Source organism: Rissa tridactyla, chromosome 10 (genome assembly GCF_028500815.1).
Source record: "Rissa tridactyla isolate bRisTri1 chromosome 10, bRisTri1.patW.cur.20221130, whole genome shotgun sequence".
NCBI classification, from domain to species: domain Eukaryota; kingdom Metazoa; phylum Chordata; class Aves; order Charadriiformes; family Laridae; genus Rissa; species Rissa tridactyla.
Window position 1 is genome coordinate 16,833,161 of NC_071475.1, and position 19,100 is coordinate 16,852,260.

Consider the following 19,100-nt stretch of genomic DNA (forward strand, 5'->3'; position numbering starts at 1 on the left):
CATGGACAAATGGACACACATGCACATGGATACGTGGATGTACATGGGGACTGCAGGGATATAGGGACATGCACACATTGCACAGCGGGACAGCACAGACATACGGACACGCATGCATATGGATGCATGGGTGTACATGGGGACAGCATGGACACGCCTGCACAGGGTCAGAGCACACGCGTGCACAGACGTACGTGGGGACAGCATGGACACATGGACACAGATGCACTGGGTCATCCGCAGACACACATGGGGACAGCACGGACACATGGACACTGCCACGCACCCACGGGGATAGACAGGCGGGGGGGAAACACAAGGGGGACGCCTGCGGGGACACACACGCGTGGGGATGCAGGGACAGGAGCGCAGCGGTGGGGTCGGTGGCCCCACGGGGACACGCATGGGGGGGGCGCGGGGCTCCGCGGGCGCCAGGGGGCGCTGCGCTCCCACGCACGGACTCGGCCCGCGGGAAACACGCCGGGGGGGGGGGGGTGGTGGCCCGATAGGGACCCCCGGGGAGAGGGACCCCCGGGGAGCGGGAACTCCCAATTCCCGTGGGAGCGGGACCTCAAGGAATCAGGACCCCCCCCGGGAGTGGGCCTCCCTTGGGAGTGGGGCTGGAGGCATCCCGTGTCCCCTGCCAGGGCAGCAGGTGGCCCCGGTGCCCCCCCAGCACCCCCCGAGGGGCAGCCCCAAGCCCCCCAGCCCTCTCGCGTGTCACAGCGTGGAATGGGGGTGAGCTCCCCCCACCCTCCCCCCCTCGGCCCGGGCCCCTCTCTCCCCTGCCCGCGGGCACGGGGCTTTGGTCCAGCCAGCCTCGGGCCTGGGCACAGCGCCAGCTCGTTAGTGAAGCCTTATTAGCGCTGCGGCCCGCTCCCACGGGAACAGCCCCGCTCCCTCCACGCTGGGGCCCACGGGGGCTGCCCCACAGACCCCACGGCTGGGCTGCGTGGGAGGGTACTGCGCCCCTTCCCCTGGCATCACAGCTTCCAAATTAGACCATCCCTCACTGCCCCCTGCCCCACTTGGTGGGTGACAGTCTGGGGGGTGAGGAGGGGCCAGGAAGGGGGGGGGGTCCCAGGCGGGCGGCGAGGCTCTGCCGCGGGGCTGGCACAAAGCTGGGGCGGCTTGCTGAGCACGGGCCAGCCCCGCAGGGCAACTGGCACAGCCAGGCCCCCTCCTGGGGCCGTGTGGGGGGTCCAGTTCCCAAGGGAGACACCCTGGGAGACAGGGGTTAGGGGGAGAAATTGCTGGGGGTATCCCCTGCCCTGGGCGAGAGCTGCCGGGTGCCCCATCCTGCCTGGTCCCATCCTGCTGGTCCCAATCCCTTCTCATGGGCACCCCCAGCCCTGGCACCCACCGAGGAGCTCCTTCCTCCAGCAACATGGCATGTGGGTCTCCGAGGGCTGAGCCCCACGGCCAGTGACAGGACAAGCAGGCCGCCAAGGTCTGAGCCACCACCCTGTGACATGGTGTCCCCATAGAAGGTGGCCCTGAGACACAGCATCCCCCCACACCACTGGCCACGGGGCTGCACCCCCCTCTCTGCACCCAAAGGACCCCAGGCCTAAAGTGCAGCACCCAGACTCCATCTCCCCCCCCGTGCCTGTCCCAGGGCACACTGTGGCCAAAGCCCGCATGTCCTGGGGCACGCCATGGCCAGTGCCCACCTGTCCCAGGGCACATCGAGGCTGGTGGCCACCTGTCCCGGTGCACACAGTGCATGAGGCCCACCTGTCCTGGGGCACACTGTGACCCATTGCTTGGCTGTCTCGGGGCACACATGACTGGTGCCTGTCTGTCCTGGGCCACACCATGACCTACCGCACGCCTGTCCTAGGACACACTGTGGCCCAATGGCCACCTGTCCCGGGGCACACTGTGGCTGGCACCCATCTATCCTGGGGCACACCATGACCCACCACACGCCTGTCCCAGGACACACCATGGCCCAATGCCTGCTTGTCCCGGGGCACACCATGGCCCTTCACCTGCCTGTCCCAGGGCACACTGTGGCTGGTGCCTGTCTGTCCTGGGGCACACCATGACCACCACGTGCCTGTCCCAGGACACACCATGGCCCAATACCTGCTTGTCCTGGGGCACACCATGGCCTTTCACTCACCTGTCTTGGGGCACACCGTGGCTGGTGCCTGCCTGTCCCGGGGCACACTGTGACCCATCTCCTGGCTGTCCCGGGGCACACCGAGGCCCCATGCCTGCCTGCCCCAGGGCACACTGTGCCCCACCACCCGCCTGTCCCGGGGCACACCGTGGCTGGTGCCCACCTGTTCTCGGGCACACTGCGCCCCACCACCCGCCTGTGCCGGGGCACACCGTGGCTGGTGCCTGCCTGTCCCGGGGCACACTGCGCCCCACCACCTGCCTTTCCCGGGGCACACCGTGCCACACGGCCCGCCAGTGCCCGGCGCTGCCGCCGGGGGGCCGGTCGCGCCGCTCGGGGATGAAGCCCCGCCCCCTCTGCACTCTTGGCCCTGCCCCTTCTTGGCCCCGCCCCCTTGGCCCCGCCCGCCCGGCCCCGCCCTCCCCCTGGCCCCGCCCCCCGGCGGGGTGGGCAGGGCAGAGCCGCGGCCGCGCGCAGGCAGCCGCCGCCGCCGCCGCCGCCATGGGCTGCACCGTGAGCGCCGAGGACAAGGCGGCCGCCGAGCGCTCCCGCATGATCGACAAGAACCTGCGGGAGGACGGCGAGAAGGCGGCGCGGGAGGTGAAGCTGCTGCTGTTGGGTGAGACCCCCCGGGACATCCCCCCACTCCCCACCCCCACCGGGGACACTCCCCCCTCCCCGGGACACTCCCCGGTCCCCCCATCGGGACACCCCCCCGGGACATCCCCCCGGGACAACCCCGCCGCTCCCGGCCCCGCACCGGAGCGACCCCGGGTACCGGTCCGCGGGGGTGCCGGCCCCGCCCCGGACATCCCCCAGGAGTGGGATGCTGGGCCCAGCCCGGGTTTCGGGGTCTCCCCCGCCGCCCCGCAGTGGGGTCTTGGCCCCATCTCGGTCTCCGGAGATCCCCCCGGCAGTTGGGGGGGGCTTCCCCCCGCCCTAGGCTTCCGGGTGCCCCCCCAGGAGTGGGGTGCTGGCCCCACCCCAGGCCTTGGGGATCCCCATCAGGGGTGGGGTGCTGGCCCCACGCCAGGCTTTGAGGATCTCCCCCAGGGGTGGGGTGTCAACCCCATCCCAGCCTCCAGGAATCCCACCCCACCCCCCAAAGCAGCGGGATGCTGGCCCTGCAGCAGGCCTTGGGCATCCCCTCTGGAGCGGGATGCCGGACGTATCCCAGGCTTTGGAGATCGCCTCTGGAGTGGGGTGCCAGCCCCACCCCAGGATTCGGGGATCCCCTGCCCCTGGAGTGGGCTGCTGGCCCTGCAGTGAGCCTTGGGTGTCCCCCAGGAGCAGGGTGCCAGCCCCACCCGGGGCCCTGGGGTTCCCCCCAGAAGTGGGAGTGCCGGCCCCACCCCACCACCCCACTGCGGTTCCGTCCCCCCAACCCTGTTGGCGTCCATCCCTCGGGGGTGCAAGTGGGGGTATCCCACCCTCCTCTTGGCTGCCCCACCACCACCCCCAGCAAAGACCCCACAAGCCTGGGCACCCCATCCTGCCTGCCTGGGACCCCCGGGGGACCCCTCCGTGGGCTCCCCTCGCCCCGGCCGGCTGCGGTGGAGGTAACGGGGCCAACAGGCACCCACTGCCGCTACCAGGGTACCGGGATGGGCCCAAGCCCCTCCATCCCGCTGTCACCCTCCCCTCGCTGTGGGGGTCTGGGTGGCTCAGGCAGCCGGCTCTGCCCCATGTGCTGCCCACAGCCAGTACCCCACGGATACCCCATTTCCATACTGATAACGGGCCGCTCGCGCTCTTCAAAGCGCCCGGCGATGCTCCCGTGGGCGTTCACAGACCTGCCCTGCGCCTGCGGGCAAGGCAGCCACTTATTTATTTTAATTTATTATATTTTTTTTTAATAACTGCCAGTTGGGGTTGGTTTTTGTTTGTTTTTTTTTTTTTTCTCTTCCCTTTTCGAAATTCCCAGGGAGCGCCTGGCTCCGGGTGGGATGCAGGAGGGTGCGGGGCTCCCACGGGGGGCGGCTGGGGACATGGGACGGGGTTCGAAATCCCCGGCTGCTGCTTCTTGGGGAGGGAGCGCCGTCAGAAAATGTCTTTCGGCTCGTCGCCGTCGGCGGAGGAAGCCGCCGGCAGCAGGAAGTCACGCCGAAATCCGGCAGCCCTTTATTTGCTCAACCCCTGCCTGCCTTGAGAAATACGTAGTTAACGCCTTGAAACGCTCGTTCAACAGAGCGCTTTTGGGGGTTTTCTTTTATTTTATTTCAATTTTTATTTTATTTTTGCCTCGGGATGAGCATCATGCAAGCCCCGTCCTTGGGAAAGGGGGTGCTGGGTGGGGGTCTGCACCATCGCCGGGACTCGCCGGTTTTTTTTTTCTGGGGAGGGGAAGGCGCCGGCGGAGCGAAACCCCACGGGGTTTGCAGGCTGGTGGGGAAACACGTGGTGTCCCCCCGCCTTTGCCGTGAGCTGGGGCCATGCTGCTCTTCGCCCACCGCTGCCCGGTGTGAAATAACGGTGCCGGGGGTTGCAGACGGACGGGGGGGTTGGCACCTCCTTCCTGCAGGGCTCCGGGGACCAGCTGGGATGGGCAGCATTACCCCGGCGCCGTCGGCATTGGGTGCCCGGGCTGGGGGAGCCGGGGTGGTGCTGAGCATCACCAGGGGCTCGCCAGTCGGCGAGGATTGCGGCGTGGGCTGGCTGGCTGGCACCCCACTCCCCGTGTCCCGCTCTGTGCCGAAGCAGAGGCAGGAGGAGGAGGAGGAGGAGAACGGATGCATCCCTTCTGCCAGGGCCAGCATTTACGAGCGGCATTTCTGATCCCAGCTGGTTTCTAAAGCCAAAAATAGAGCAAAACAACTCTTTTTTCTTTTTTTTTTTTAATTTTTTTTTAACATTTATTTTTTCCCCTCACAGCTGTTCAGGTGTAAATAGCGCCGGAGGTTTGGGTCACTACTGCCCATTTCCGAGCCGAGCCACAGCCAGAAAATCCTCCCAAGGCATCCGGGAGCGGCTGGGGAGGTGGGGCCGGCATTGTCCCCCAGGGGCTGCTGCTCGCGGCATTCCCCCCCTCCACAAAAACCCCTCGAGGTGGGGATGTGGGGCTGAGGGGATGCTCCTGGCATCCCTGCTGCCCGCCCTTTCTACTGCTTTTTTTTTTTCCCCAAAAAAATAAGGAGGGGAAAAAAAAAAAAAGAGATCGTCACAGCAAAATTCAGGAGGAAAAAATTAGGGAGGAAAATGGTTTCACCCTTGGTGCCGCATCAGCCTGCAGCACGAAGAGGGTATGCCTTTTCCAAGCGCCGCGTGGATTTTGCCGGTGTCTCATGCTGTACTGCGGCTTGCAGCCACCGGTGCAGCCGGGCAGGACACGGTGTGAGGAGTGAGCGTGGGTCTTGGCGTCGGTGTGGCACCGGGACCTCAGGACCATGCCGGCCATTGGCACCACCAAGGGCTTGGGGGGTGACCGGTGAAGCCGCCTCGGCTTGGCGCCGACAATCTCCTGAGGTTTCGGTGCTGGGAGAGGCTGGGAGCTGCCACCGGCACCTGAAGGTCCCCAGCCCTGGAGCATCCACCCCGTGCAGCGGTGCTGCCGGCAGCTCCCGGTGCCACTGTTGGCTCCTGGGCATCGCCAGGGCTCAAAGTTGCTGGCTGTTTCTGCTGGGCAGCTGTGGAAGTTGGGTCCAGGCCGTGGGAGCCGGGATGCTCCGGGGGGGGGGGGATGTAGGACCAGTAGTAGGCAAGCGGTTGCCCATCTTCCAAGCTAATTCCTTATCTTCCTTTGGAGGATTAGGAAAGCAAAAAGGATTTCTCGGCTGCTCAGGAGGCGTTAGAGGCTGCAAGGGCACCTGGGGTGGGGGGAAGGCACTGGTGAGTTGATCATGTCAATGGTCCCTGATGGTGTTCAGTGCTGGAGGTGCACACCCGGGGATGAGGATGCTCCTCTTGCACCCCACCCGGGCTGGCTCGCACCGGGGTAGGTCACGCAGGCAGCTGCCTGTACGAGATCCTGCCTGGGCGAGCCGGTCGCTGGGGTGAGGGCGGCCGGGGCAGGGCTCTGCAGCTTTGTATTTTATTTTTTTTTTTCGGTGCTTGCATAAAAATAGAGGAAGGGAGGGACCAGCTGCGACTTTCGGAGGCCGTGTTGTCCCGGCGCTGCCCTGGGCTTGCGTGCGAGCGGCTGGGTTTGCTGCACTTTGTCCTGCCTCGGGGTTTGGGGTTTTTTCTCCTCCCTCCTGCCCCAGCCCTGGGGTGGTGGTGGGGGATCAGGTCCTCCTTTTGGTGGGAGCACCGGTGCGGGCCCGGTGGTGTTTCTGGCCACGGACCAGGAGGTGTTGTGGTAGGGACGAGCAGGGGAGAGCTGGGTGCTGTTATATCCGGGGGGGTCCACATCCAGCCCTCCAGAGCTGGTGGCCAGGCTTGGGATGGGATGGGATGGGAGGAAGGAAGCTGGCACCCAGGTCCTGGGATGGGTCACCCCGATGTCCCCACTGGTGATGTCCCAGGTGCAGGCGGCTGCTCTCTGCTCCGAGATGAGCACTTAGGCTTTGGCCAGGAGAGGCAGAAGGCTTACATGTATATATTTTATATATTATTTTACATATATGCATTAAAAATATATTTTTAAATATATATATATTACTTTTGGTATATATATATTGCTCTTTTGTATGGAGCAATATGAAAATTGATTTATAAATATATTAAAAAGCATATATATATATATTGCTTTACCTATTTAGCTTTACACAAGAAGGTGTCCCACGGGCAGGGCGGCGGGTGCCGGCGGGTGCTGGGGCCAGGATGGTGGTGTCCCTGAGCATCGCTGCCATAGCCGGGGCTGGGCTGGCCTCTCCACAGCCACTGGGTTTCCTGCTCCGGGCCGGAGCGCGGGTTTCCGGGCCGGAGGCTGGCTGAATCACCGGAGTTGTGTGTGTGTGGGGAAGCCTGAGTAATCCTCCATCCCCGCTGCCGGAAAACCCAGGCTGGGGGGTAGCAGGGTGCTGGCGGCATCCCAGCTGTGCCAGCGGGTGAGCCCCTACCCCGACAGGGTGGGATGGAGGGGATGGTGGCACTCAGGGACATGGCACTGCTGGGGTCAGCTCTCCGGAGCCGGTCCGGATATTTGTGTGGGAATGCGGGGAGCATCATGGGGTTCCCCATGCCCAGAGCGGCTGGGGGGACGCGTTGGGTGACGGTCTTCAGGAATCCCCTTTTCTAGGGCTGAGCCCCAAAATTGACGCCGGTAACCCCAATCGTGTGCAGGAGGAGGGGACAGCTCGATGCTGAGGGGGGGGCTCTTCCCAGCCGCCCGGGTGCCAGCACAGCTGGAGTCGGGGGTGGGGGCACGGAGGGAGCTGGTGCCAGGGGAGGGGGAGAAGGGAGAGGGACCACCCCAGCTACAGCAGGGACAGAAACAGAGCAGCAAAGTTCCGGGATTCCTGGAAAAAAGCCTGGCACAAGGACAGTTTTGTCCGGCTTGCGAACACCAGCGGCCCTTGTTGGCACTGGGGGTACGTTTGCGGTGCTCCCCCAAGGGAACCATCCCCTGCCCACCTCCTCCTCCCCCGTGTGCTCCGAACGTCCTTCCCTCTGCCGATTTATTTCTATTTTATTTATTTTTGTGGTTTTTTGTTTTTTTTTCTGTGTCTTCATCGGCTGCCTTGGACAGGGGGGTCCATGCCTCTCCAGTGCCCCCCAGTTTTTGGGGGTCCTGCCTGGGGACGTGGCATCCCACCAGCTGCTGGTGCACGGGCTCCTCCTGGGAAGCAGCCAGCCTCGTGCCGGAACGGGACGGCCCCAGGGAAAAACGCCCTGTGTCGCTGTGGGTTTTTGTTTTTTTTTTAAAAAAAAAAGGCAATTATTTTTACAGCAATTTTCCATCTATTTTGGGTAGGAAGGAAAATGTCGAGGGGAATCTCTTTTTATTATTGTTTTCTGAGTCCTTAGGGTAACTCTGCTTTTATCCCACACCTTTGGAAGTCCCGTTTGATGGTGGGGATCCCACAGTGCCGAGGGGGGTGGGCTCCGCATCTGTCCCCCTGTCCAGCTGTCCCTCCGTCCTGCAGGGAAGGGGATCGGCGGGTTTCTGTGGCGGTAAAAACCATCAGTAAATCCACACTCAAATAATAGCTGCCGTTTGCCGGGCCGGGAAAACTTGCTGGCACAGTGGCTGGGGAACGGGGCTGCGGGTGCCGGTGATGGGGATGGCTCCGGACCCGCCGGTGGATTGAATTCCAGCTTCTCCCTCGTAATAAGGAGAATTTTCCAGCTGTGCATTGCTTCCATCCACGCCTGGATATTTGAAGGCATAAACCAGGATGGTGCAGCAAGATGGAAAATCCCCTCTCGGCGATGCGGGGTGAGGCGGACCCTGAAGCCTGACCAGCTCCTTAAATATATGGCATTAAATATACGCTGACCAGAAAGCATCTTAAATCGCGGGCTGCAAAATATACGTTGGCTAAATAAATTTTTCGCCGCTGATTATTTTTTAACGAAAAAAAAGGGAGGAATCAGCCAGGGAGAGAGCTCGCCTCCTATTTTTTGACAGGCGCCGCTGTGGGAATGAGCACTGCCCGGTCGCAGGAAGGGCAGGGAGCGGGCAGGGATGGAGGAAGCCCAGCCATGGGGTCATCCCATGGTGGGGGGCTTCTCTCCGTGTCCCCCCACAAGTGCCTGGCCAGTGTGGGGGGGTCCAAAGGATGCACAGCCCCTCTGGTGCTGCCTGCCTCCTGCCTGCTTTGGGCAGGAGGGTGGAAGCTGGCAGCTGGCGCCCTGCCCGGGGATTGTTTTGGGGCTGAATGGACGGCAGCCCGGGTTTTCCGGGGATTGGAAACCCTTCCCCTCTGCCGTGCTTGCTTTGCAGGGGGGCAGGAAGGGTGCTGGATAGGGAGGGAATGGCAGACAGGGTCAGGCAGAGCAGGAGGCTGGGGGACGATTGCCTGGCACCTCGTCCCAGGGATGCTTATAAGCCCCATCAGTGTGGCTGCAGGGGCCTCTCTCGCTCTGTGCCTCAGTTTCCCTGTCTGGGGATGCTGCCCAGCCTGGCGGTACAGGGCAGCGTTGCCAGAAACCAGAGATATTTCATGGAAAAAATGAAGGAATATGCTGAGTCCTTCCCCCCCCCCCACCCCCGCCCCCCTCCACCCTGCTCCCAGCTCCGGGCGGGAGCTGCCAGGGCTGACCACGAATGCCGGCCGCGCTGGCCGGGCTGTGCCGGGTGCCGCGTCAGCATCCTGAGGACGCCGGGGGGAGGCTGGGGCGGCAGCGCCAGGGAGCCCCCACCGAGCCGAAAGCTGACCTCAGGGCTGGGCAAAGCACATACAGCGTGGAAACCGTGGAGCGGGGTGGTCGTGGCAGTAAATCTGGGGTCTGTAGCCTCGATACGGCCCCAGCCTCGGGGGGCTCCGTGCCCTGAGCGATGTCCGTGGGGGTCCGTGCCCATCACCATTCATGCCGGTGGCAGGGGCAGGGGCAGCAGGCATTTGCTCCCTGCCGTCATGTCTCAGCTGGCATGACGGGCTCTGTTTTTCCTGGTTAATTTTAGCATAATCTCCATTTTTAATTTTTTTTTTAAAATTTTTTTTTTTTCCCCTCCTCTGTAATCTGTCTTCCCCCTCTGCGGCCGTGCTGGCACAGCCCTGCCGCCGCTGCTTGGGGCCCCCCGTAAGGGCAGCTCCGTGGCTGAGGGCGGTGGCACAGGGACCCCCGAGGGGTGGGAGAGGGCACAGGGATGGATTCGGCTCTGGGGGATCCCCCGGCGTTGGCACCTGGAGGCAGGTCCCCGGACAAAGGGGGGCTCATCCTGCTCGGGGTTCCGGGGTGAGGCGAGCTGGGCGCTCATCCATCTTGATGGCACTCCCTGTGCGGAGAGGGGACAAGGAACATGCGCCATCCCTGTCAGCTTCCCCTTTGAGCTTCCCCTTTTCTGCAGCCGGGTGACTTTGCTCCTTCCTCACCCCCAGCCCGGGGAGGGAGGGCTGGGCCGGGAGCTGTACATTGCCTGTGCAGGGGTGGGTGACATCTCCCAAGGCAGGACAGGGTGGCGGAGGGGGAGCCTTAGGCACCCTAGCTGTCCTCTCTGAACCCCTGGCATCCCACGTTCGGATGCTGAAAAGTAAACCCACTCCCAAAGCCATCGGCTTTCCCTGCTGGCAGCCACCTCCGCCGCTGGGGCAGGGGGCCTGGCAGGCTGGGAAGTGCGCGCTATTTAAAAAGCAACCCGGGGGCGGCTGATCCCACCGGGATTCGCTCGAGCTGGCTGGCGGAGGCGGCAGCCTCTTCCCGCGTTCCCTAGGGTGCTCAGCTTCGGGTACCTGCCCCCTCCCCCCCCCCCCCCCAACCTCGTGGCATCGGCATCTCCGCATCCTGGCTGCTGCTGGCTCCAACCGTGGGCACACGGTGAGGGTAGTGCTCCAACATTCCCTGGCACAACAGGGATGCGGGATGCGGGATGCGGGATGCGGGATGCAGCAGCTAAGCTCAGGCTCTGCCTGGAGCTGTGGTGGCAGGCGATGGGCAGGGGGTGCCATCACAGGGGGTCCCCAAGCTCAGCCGAAGCCAGGAGTCGTCTTGGCTGCGGCATCCCAGGACCATGGGGCAAACGTTAGTGCGTTGATGCCATTTTCCTGGCCCAGGGCAGGTGCCATTTCTCCCCTCGGGAGCTATTGCAAGGTTCCCCCCACGAGGCTCCCCTTTTTGTCCCCCTTTCTTGGCCCTGACGTTCCCAGTGCTCATCCAGGCATCTGCTGTGGCTAACACTGGGAGCTCTTCTTCAATGGCTGAGGCACCCGCTGCCCTCCCTCCCGGGGCTGGGGGGTCCCAGAAGGGTGGGGGTCCCTGGCTTCGGGCAGCACCTCACTGCTAATCCCCCCCTTTTCATTTCTCCGCAGGTGCCGGCGAGTCTGGGAAGAGCACCATCGTCAAACAGATGAAGTGAGTGGTCCTCACACCACCACTGCGGCCAATGCCACGCAGACCTTGGCCGCTGGCTGTGAAACTGTTGGCAGCTGGGGAAGGCTCCCCATCGGTGCTGCTGCAGAGCATGGGTGGGGAGCAGCACCCCAGGGTGCCCCGCAAAGGGCTGACCTTGCCTGTGTCTCTCTCCTGCCCCAGGATCATCCATGAGGATGGCTATTCAGAGGAGGAGTGCCGGCAGTACAAAGCCGTGGTTTACAGCAACACCATCCAGTCCATCATGGCCATCATCAAGGCGATGGGGAACCTGCAGATTGACTTTGGAGACTCCACCAGAGCGGTGGGTGCCCTCCTGCTCCTGCCGTGCCTGGCAGGGGTGGGGGTCCTTGGGGGGCAAAAGCAGATGTGCCCAAAGCTGGACCAGGATTAAGGGTGTCCCTGCCCAAGCCCTGTTGCTCCCTGGCTGGCTGTGACCTCCTGTCCCTGGTGCTGAGGGTTGGGGGGGACCCAAAGCATGACCCACGTGTGGCCTGCTGGGTGCAGGGGTGGGGATCCTGCTGCTTCCCTTGGATCTCATCCCCATCCACTGCTGCAGCTCCTGCCCTGCTTTCCTGGTGGGACACGGTGGGCTCTGGTCAGGTCCTTTGGGGCAGAGGGAGCTTTGAGAACCCTGTGCCGATGCTTGATCCCTGTTTTTTCCCTGCAGGATGACGCTCGGCAGCTGTTTGCGCTCTCCTGCACTGCCGAGGAGCAGGGCATCATGCCGGAGGACCTGGCCAACGTGATCCGGAGACTGTGGGCTGACAACGGGGTCCAGGCTTGTTTTAACCGCTCCCGAGAGTACCAACTGAACGACTCCGCTGCCTAGTGAGTATCCCTGCTCCTCTCCCCCGGCTCAACTGGGTCCGAGCCCCATGGGCTGCATCGCTTTCATTGAGCAAGAGAAAATCCCCCCGGGGGCTGGTGCTGCCACTTCCCACCCTGGCGCCGGGGCTGAGCTGGGGCAGAACTGGGAAGGCGGATGTTTCGAAAGCTGTTTCCTCCTCTGGCGGGGTGCTGCATCCCCTGGCATCCCCCTCAGCCACTGCTCTTCCCCAGGGATGCTCTCCCCTGGCATCCCTGAGGTGACTCCCCCCATGTCAGCACAGCCAGGGGTGCTGCCCGCCTGTGGGCATGGGCCATGAAGGCAAGGAAAAGCCCCAGAGAAAGCACTGGGGACCCGTATATCTGAACGGGATGCACAAGAGGGTTTTCTTTTTCTTTTTAAATGAGGTTACGTGGAAGGACTTGGCTTTATGCTGGCGTATTAGCCATCAAACTGGTGTTAGGTAGATAAATTGCCTGCATCTGGTTGGGTTTATCCCTGAAGAGATTTATTAAATAAGTTAATCTGCCTAAAGTATGATCGCTGGCGAGGGCAGTGCGGCCGAGGCTGCGCTCGGCTCGCATGGTGCCCTCCTGCCTGCCCTCCCTGCCCAGATCCCTCACAGCAAAGCAGTGCCCGGGGGGGATCATGGTGATGAGCAGAAACCCCCGCAAGTGCTGGTCCTGCCAGGGGTTGAGCGCTCTTGGGGCTCACCGCCATCCTGGGGGCTGATTGGTGCCCCCGCATGCCAGCCCAGCTGTCCCCCCCGGCCTTGGCACTGGCGGGTCCCTCTTCTGCACCGAGATCAGTGGGGGAAGAGGCTGCAGGAAAGCAAGCGCCGACCCCAGAGAAGCTCCTTGCCGGCGCTTTCCTCCGGCGCCTGCAGCTTTCGCTTCCTCCTGCCCAGCACCAGCCAGCCCTCCCCAGCCCCTCTCCTGCTCAGCCCCACCGCCCTCCAGCCCCTCTCATGCTCAGCCCCTTTCCCGCTCAGCTCCCTCGCCCCCCAGCCCCCTCTCTGCTCAGCCCCATCGCCCCCCAGCCCCATCTCCCTCCAGCCCCTCTCCTGCTCAGCCCCATCGCCCCCCAGCCCGCCCTCCCCATGCCCTCTCCCACTCAGCCCCATCTCCCCCCAGCCCCTCTCGTGCTCAGCCCCATCTCCCCCCAGCCCCTCTCTGCTCAGCTCCATCACCCCCCAGCCCCTCTCCCACTCAGCCCCATCTCCCCCTAGCCTCTCTCTGCTCAGCCCCATCTCCCCCCAGCCCCTCTCCCACTCAGCCCCACTGCCCCCCAGCCCCAGCCCGCCCTCCCCATGCCCTCTCCCACTCAGCCCCATCGCCCCCCAGCCCCTCTTCCACTCAGCGCCACTGCCCCCCAGCCCCAGCCCGCCCTCCCCATGCGCTCTCCCACTCAGCCCCATCGCCCCCCAGCCCCTCTCTGCTCAGCCCCATCACCCCCCAGCCAGCGCCGGTGTTTCCCTGGCAGCGCTGCGCTGTGCCGTGGGTGCTGCTCTGGGGGCACGGCAGAGCCGGCAGGAGCCTGGCGCCTCTCACACACGCACAGTTCGTGCAAACGCGTCTGCAAAGTGCCTGCAAATCGAGTGTCGCTGCGAAGCGCATTTATGGAGCGCTTGGCACATGGCGGGCGTTGGACAAGGATTCCTGAGGAGCCACCTCGAGCCCTTGCTCCAGCCTTTCTTCAGCCCCACAGAGGTGCTGGTGGCCGATGCCCCATCCATCCTAGGGGGGATGGTGCTGTGCCTGCGGTGCCACCGGCACGGGGCACCCTGGGGACGAGGAGCCCCGTGCTCAGCACGCAGCCCCCCCATGCACCCCTAGCCTCCTCCCCCGCAGCCCCTTGGGGTGCCCGGAGCTCAGGGTGCCGGGGTGGGCTCTCGGCAGCACCCCGGGGCTGTGTGTGAGGTCCGAGTGCCGCCAGCGCCGCGCAGGGCCCTGCCACGGTGTTTCCTGTTTTTTTGTCAGCCGGAGGCCGCGTGTGTTTCCGGCTGTTTTTGAGCTGCTCCGCGGTGGCCGTGTGATGGCTCCCCCGCCCTCCCCACTGGCAGCGGGGGTCCTGGGGCACCTGCAGCTCCAGCTCTGCCCCAGCACACCGGAGGGCTTCCCGGCGGGAGCATCCGCGCTGCCGCCAGAGCCGGGGATCCCCATGGCCTCACGAGCTGTAATCTGGCTTTCACCAGATTACGGGGCTGCAAAGGCTTTAAGTAGCGCAAGCCTAATTTGCTTAAAGGTGCCCGTTTATAATAACCCAATTAAAGCAATGTGAGCTGGAGAAATCGAAACCCGCCTTGATCCCACCTGGTGGGTCCGGCGGTTGCTTGGGGACGGAGCCACAGCCACCACTGCCATCAGCAGCCGGGGTCTGGCACAGCCTGGCAGGTGATGCCGCCCCGGGGTTGGGGGGCTCAGGGTGGGCAGCATCCCCCCAGCCACGCTGCCCTCCATCCCTCCGGCCGCCCGCCTCCCGCTTCCTCCCAGGATGCCGGGCCCTTTGTGTTTTTTGACTATAAATGGCACGGCGCCATCGATTGTTTCCGCCGGCGCTGCGGCCGGTTGCCATAGCACTGAATACTTTCCTCTCCCTGTTTCCCTCCGTGCAAACGGCCGGGGGAAACCGGGGGGGAGCCCCCCAGCCCCGGCTGTGTCCCTTGCTCGGCCCCCGAGCCCTCGTTCCTCTGCATCCCCTTGTCACCCCTACACGGGCAGGGGTGGCGGGGGTCCCCGGGGTGGGGATGGAGTCCCTTGGGCTGCCCGGCTCAGTGCTGCCCACCCCGAATAGGCGATGCCGAGGTGTGGGGAGGGGTCCCTGGGGGGGTGTGGGGGTGCCCTGTGGGATTCGGGCGGGTTTTCCCCCCTGGTCCAGCTTCCCCAGTGCCTTTCTGCTCCCTCCCCAGCTACCTGAACGACCTGGAGAGGATAGCCCGTGCCGACTACATCCCCACCCAGCAGGACGTGCTGCGCACCCGGGTGAAGACCACCGGCATCGTAGAGACCCACTTCACCTTCAAGGACCTGCACTTCAAGTATGTCTGACCCTTTCCCTTTTAGCCTTTTTCCAAAAAAAACCCCTCCCTTCCTCCCGGTGCCGGGCCGGATCCTGCTTGCGTGATGCACCGAGCTCCCCCCGCCCAGGCTTTGCTCATGGCGGGAGCCGCTGCTTCGGAGAGAGCGGAAACTGCTGAAATAGCTGGAGCAGCCTCAAAAACGCCTCGCAGGGCTCGGCCCGGGGGCGGATCCAGCCTCTGGCGAGGAGGGAAGGGGGAAGGCGGCTCCGGGTGCCGTGACGTGGCTTCCGCCGTGGGAAGGGTGCTGGGCAGGAGCTGGGGGTTCTCGGGGTCAGGAACCATCACCGCTGCCTGCTGGCATCCCGGCGTTGCTTTCCACTGAAAACCCGTGGGAAATTGGTTTCCAAGGCAAAAAGCTGGCATCGGGCACATCCCGGGGGATTTAGTCACTTTGCAACAGAGCTGCTGGGCTCTGTTGGGTGGAAAGATCTGCTGGGCTCCTCCCCGAGCGTGGGGGACTTGCGGGGACCCCTGTGCCCACTCCGGTGGGATGGCCGTGCTTGGGTGGGCATCACCAGGGCTGTGCTTTGGAGGCGGCAACAGGGCAGAGAGGGTGGCCCGGGGGGAGCCGGGCGGTTGGTGATGGACGTGGGGCTGCTGCCGGGCTCTTCCTCCATGGAGGCAGGGCATCCTCTGCCGCCGGCAGCGGGAGAGACATGCCGTGCCCTGGGATCATCCCCTGAGCCCCTGTGATCCCGCTGAGCCCCCGGCTGCTCAGCCGAGCACTGGTGGCTCCCCTTGCCGTGTCGGGTCTCCGAGAGCATCTCCTGGAGCCTGGCTCCACGGACAATTGCGCTGGCACGGTCTGGGAAAAGGTGGTCTGATCCTGCCCCACTTTATGGTGGGGATTTGGTCCAGCTGGGAAATAATCCCGGGTACCACCTGGGATGAGCAGTGGGTGCTGGGGCAGATCCGCGGCAGCAGCAAAACCCCTGGGGCAGAGATGCCATGCTCTGCCCGCCCAGCTCCTGCTCCGGGCAGCCAGGGAAACTGAGGCAGGGAGCGGGGCGAGAGCCAGGGGGCCGGGAGCTGCTGCCCAGCGCCACGCTGCCTCCCTGCCCAGGATGTTCGACGTGGGCGGCCAGCGCTCGGAGCGGAAGAAGTGGATCCACTGCTTCGAGGGGGTGACAGCCATCATTTTCTGCGTGGCCCTGAGCGCCTACGACCTGGTGCTGGCTGAAGACGAGGAGATGGTGAGTTGGGGGGAACGGAGCCGATGCTGTGAGCTGTCCCATTTTTTGGGGCACTGTGGGAGCACCCCCTCCTCTGGTGGCCACCAGTGCCCTGACCAGTGTGGCCCAAGTCTTGCAGGGCCCTCAGCGTTCCCTGCGCACAGGGGACAGCAGGTTGGGCAGCAGTAGGGTGGTCACTGCGTGGGGGTCCCTGCCTGGCTCAGGCCGTCATCTCCCCTGCCAGAACCGCATGCACGAGAGCATGAAGCTGTTCGACAGCATTTGCAACAACAAGTGGTTCACAGACACATCCATCATCCTCTTCCTCAACAAGAAGGACCTCTTTGAGGAGAAGATCGTGCACAGCTCCCTGACCATTTGCTTCCCTGAGTACACAGGTACCGCAGGGTCCCTCGGTGTCCCCCCCCCAGGTGATGTAGCAGGAGATGGTGGGGATGGAGACGGTGGGGGTGGAGACGGTGGGGATGGAGGTGCTGGGGATGGAGTTACCAGGGATGGAGACGGTGGGGGTGGAGATGGTGGGGGTGGAGACGGTGGGGATGGAGGTGCTGGGGATGGAGGTACCGGGGATGGAGATGGTGGGGTTGGAGATGCTGGTTCTCCTCTGCCTGAGGAGCGGTGTGTTGGGGCAGCAGGTGGGGTGCGGTGGTGTTTGGGCTGGCCCTGGAGATGGGGGAAGATGAGGCAGGGAGGACGACAAGGGGCAGCAGCCCTGGGCGGGGTGAGCTGAGGCTCATTGTGCCTGAGGAGCATCAATTCAGCATCAGGGCACTGGCAGGGGGAACGAAGCCGCTTCCTCACCCCTTCGGTGCCCATGGCGAGGGGGGGGTTCCCCAGGCAACCGCAGGGCAAGCCCAGCGTCTCCTCCTCCCCAGGGGCCAACAAGTATGACGAGGCGGCCAGCTACATCCAGAGCAAGTTCGAGGACCTGAACAAGCGGAAGGACACCAAGGAGATCTACACCCACTTCACCTGCGCCACCGACACCAAGAACGTGCAGTTCGTCTTTGACGCCGTCACCGACGTCATCATCAAAAACAACCTGAAGGACTGCGGGCTCTTCTGAGGGCCGGCACTGCCCAGGTGGGTGGTGGTCCCGGTGGTGGCCCCCTAAATGGGTGGTCACGGAGCACCCTCTGGGGCTGGGACAGGCGCTGCCTGCTGTCCTGCAATGGCACAGGCTGGCAGGGGGTCCCCGTGCCCCCCCTGTCCCAGCGCCCCCCAACTCACCTCTTACTCTCTCCTAGGACCCCCGGCCACGCCGGCGAAGGAAGGACCGTGCCACCTCCCCACTCCTGCTTCTCTTTGGATTCATCCCTTTGCCCCCACCCCATAAAGAGACTTTTTGGGTGCCAGCATGGTGGCAGGGCCCGTGTCCCCCCCGCCGCCCTGGCTCACCATCCCCCCCCCTCCCCATCCTCCTCGCCGGCGTCACCCTTTCTGCCTTCCTGAGGAAAATGAGGTTTTCATCTTGGTTTTTAAACCCCCAAACCGCTCCAGCCCTCCCCTCCACCCTTCATTCACTGTTTACATTGCGAGTGTTGCTGGCACAGGGGGGGACGCGGGGGTCCCCTCGGGGACACCCACCTGGCCGCAAACACCACCGACAACATTCCATTTAGTAAACCAGAAAAGAAAGAAAAAAAAAAAGAAAAAAAAAAAGGCAATGCCCCCCCTCCCCCTCCAAAAACGGCGCAAAAAAAACCCCTGAACTCACACCACACCGGCTGGGGCCAGGTTGCTTTTTAAAGAAATATTTTTACCAAACTATTTAAAAGCATCAAGTGCTACGTGGTGGCGGCATCCTCTGTGGCCAGCCCACGCCCCCCCCCAACCGTGTGCCTTGGCGGGGTGAGGGGGGTGGTCCATACCCCACTCCCCCTCACTGTCCCCCCACCTTGCCCCAAGGGACGGGCAGCCCCGGTGGGCAGCGGCTGGGCAGGAGGGTGGGCAGGGGGGTGCTGCCCGCTGCCTGTATCCCCCCCCCCCGCTTCTCCCCCCCCCTCCTCTTTCTAAGCCTAGTTTTGTAGGGCTAGCTGTTGCGTTGGGCGAGGAGAGCCCGCTGTACAGAGCGGCCCCCGCTGTGTGTGTCCCCCTGCCTCCCAGTCCGTGGGTGGTGATGGTGGGGGGGGGGGCCCCTCAGCCGGTGCCCGCGGCCTCGCTTTTCCCACGGGATGTTTTACCGACTTGTTCACATGGTTTGAAATAATAAAATGTAGAAAGGAAAAAAAAAAAAAAAAAAAAAAAAAAGAGAGAAAAAAACCATATAGACACACACACGCCCCCCCCCCCGCCCCCGGCTCTGTGACTCGGGGGTGGGGGGGCATGGGTGCTTCACCTCTGTGGGAGGGCTGGGGGGTCCCCAGGGTGGAAAGGGGACACAGGGAGGGCTGGCATCACCCCGGGGGTGGGGGGTGGGGGCAGCAGTGGGACCCTCTGGGAGGGAGCTGGGATGTTGCTGGGGGGCTGCCCCCCACCCCGGGTGTGCTGGTTCAGCAGCCTTGGGGGGCCATGACCACCCCCTGGCCCGGCAGCAGGGGCATGGTGGCACCCAGCGGTTCCTGGCACCCGGGGGGCCCTGGTACCATGCAGTTCTTGGGGACACCCAGTGACCTGTGGCCCCAGGTGAGATCTAGCACCCCGTGCACCCAGCAGCCCACAGGGACCCCCCAGCTCCAGGGGGCTCCCATGGACACCCTGCAGCACCCCAGGGACCCCAGCAGCCCACAGCTCCAAGGGGTTCCTGGAGATCCCCAGCACCACCCAGCTCCAAGGGGGCATCCAAGGGACCTCCCAGCACCCCCCAGCTCCAAGGGGGCACCCAAGGGACCCCTCAACCCGAAGGGGTACCAGGGCCCCCCAACACCCTGCAGCACCCCAAGGGACCCCCAGCACCAAGGGGCACCCAAGGGACCCCAACCTCTCCAGAGCCAAAGGTCAGCTGGGGACTCCCAGCACCCC

The 19,100-nt window shown here is 64.0% G+C and overlaps 1 protein-coding gene across 1 annotated transcript; it reads left to right on the forward strand.

Moving 5' to 3' along the window:
* Window positions 1-2,568: 2,568 nt before the first annotated feature.
* GNAI2 (G protein subunit alpha i2) lies at window positions 2,569-18,366 on the forward strand. The gene is made up of 9 exons (XM_054216508.1): window positions 2,569-2,747; window positions 10,978-11,020; window positions 11,201-11,342; window positions 11,709-11,869; window positions 14,776-14,904; window positions 16,010-16,139; window positions 16,363-16,516; window positions 17,015-17,222; window positions 17,387-18,366. The coding sequence occupies exons 1-8, from the start codon at window positions 2,630-2,632 to the stop codon at window positions 17,203-17,205; spliced, it is 1,068 nt and encodes a 355-aa protein (XP_054072483.1). The 5' UTR covers window positions 2,569-2,629; the 3' UTR covers window positions 17,206-17,222; window positions 17,387-18,366.
* The last annotated feature ends 734 nt before the right edge of the window (window positions 18,367-19,100 follow it).

Coding starts and splice junctions, on each gene's coding strand:
- GNAI2 (XM_054216508.1), top strand. CDS start 2,630: ATGGGCTGCACCGTGAGCGCCGAGGACAAGGCGGCCGCCGAGCGCTCC. Junction 2,748..10,977: donor GGTGAAGCTGCTGCTGTTGG/GTGAGACCCCCC, acceptor ATTTCTCCGCAG/GTGCCGGCGAGTCTGGGAAG. Junction 16,517..17,014: donor TTGCTTCCCTGAGTACACAG/GTACCGCAGGGT, acceptor CCTCCTCCCCAG/GGGCCAACAAGTATGACGAG.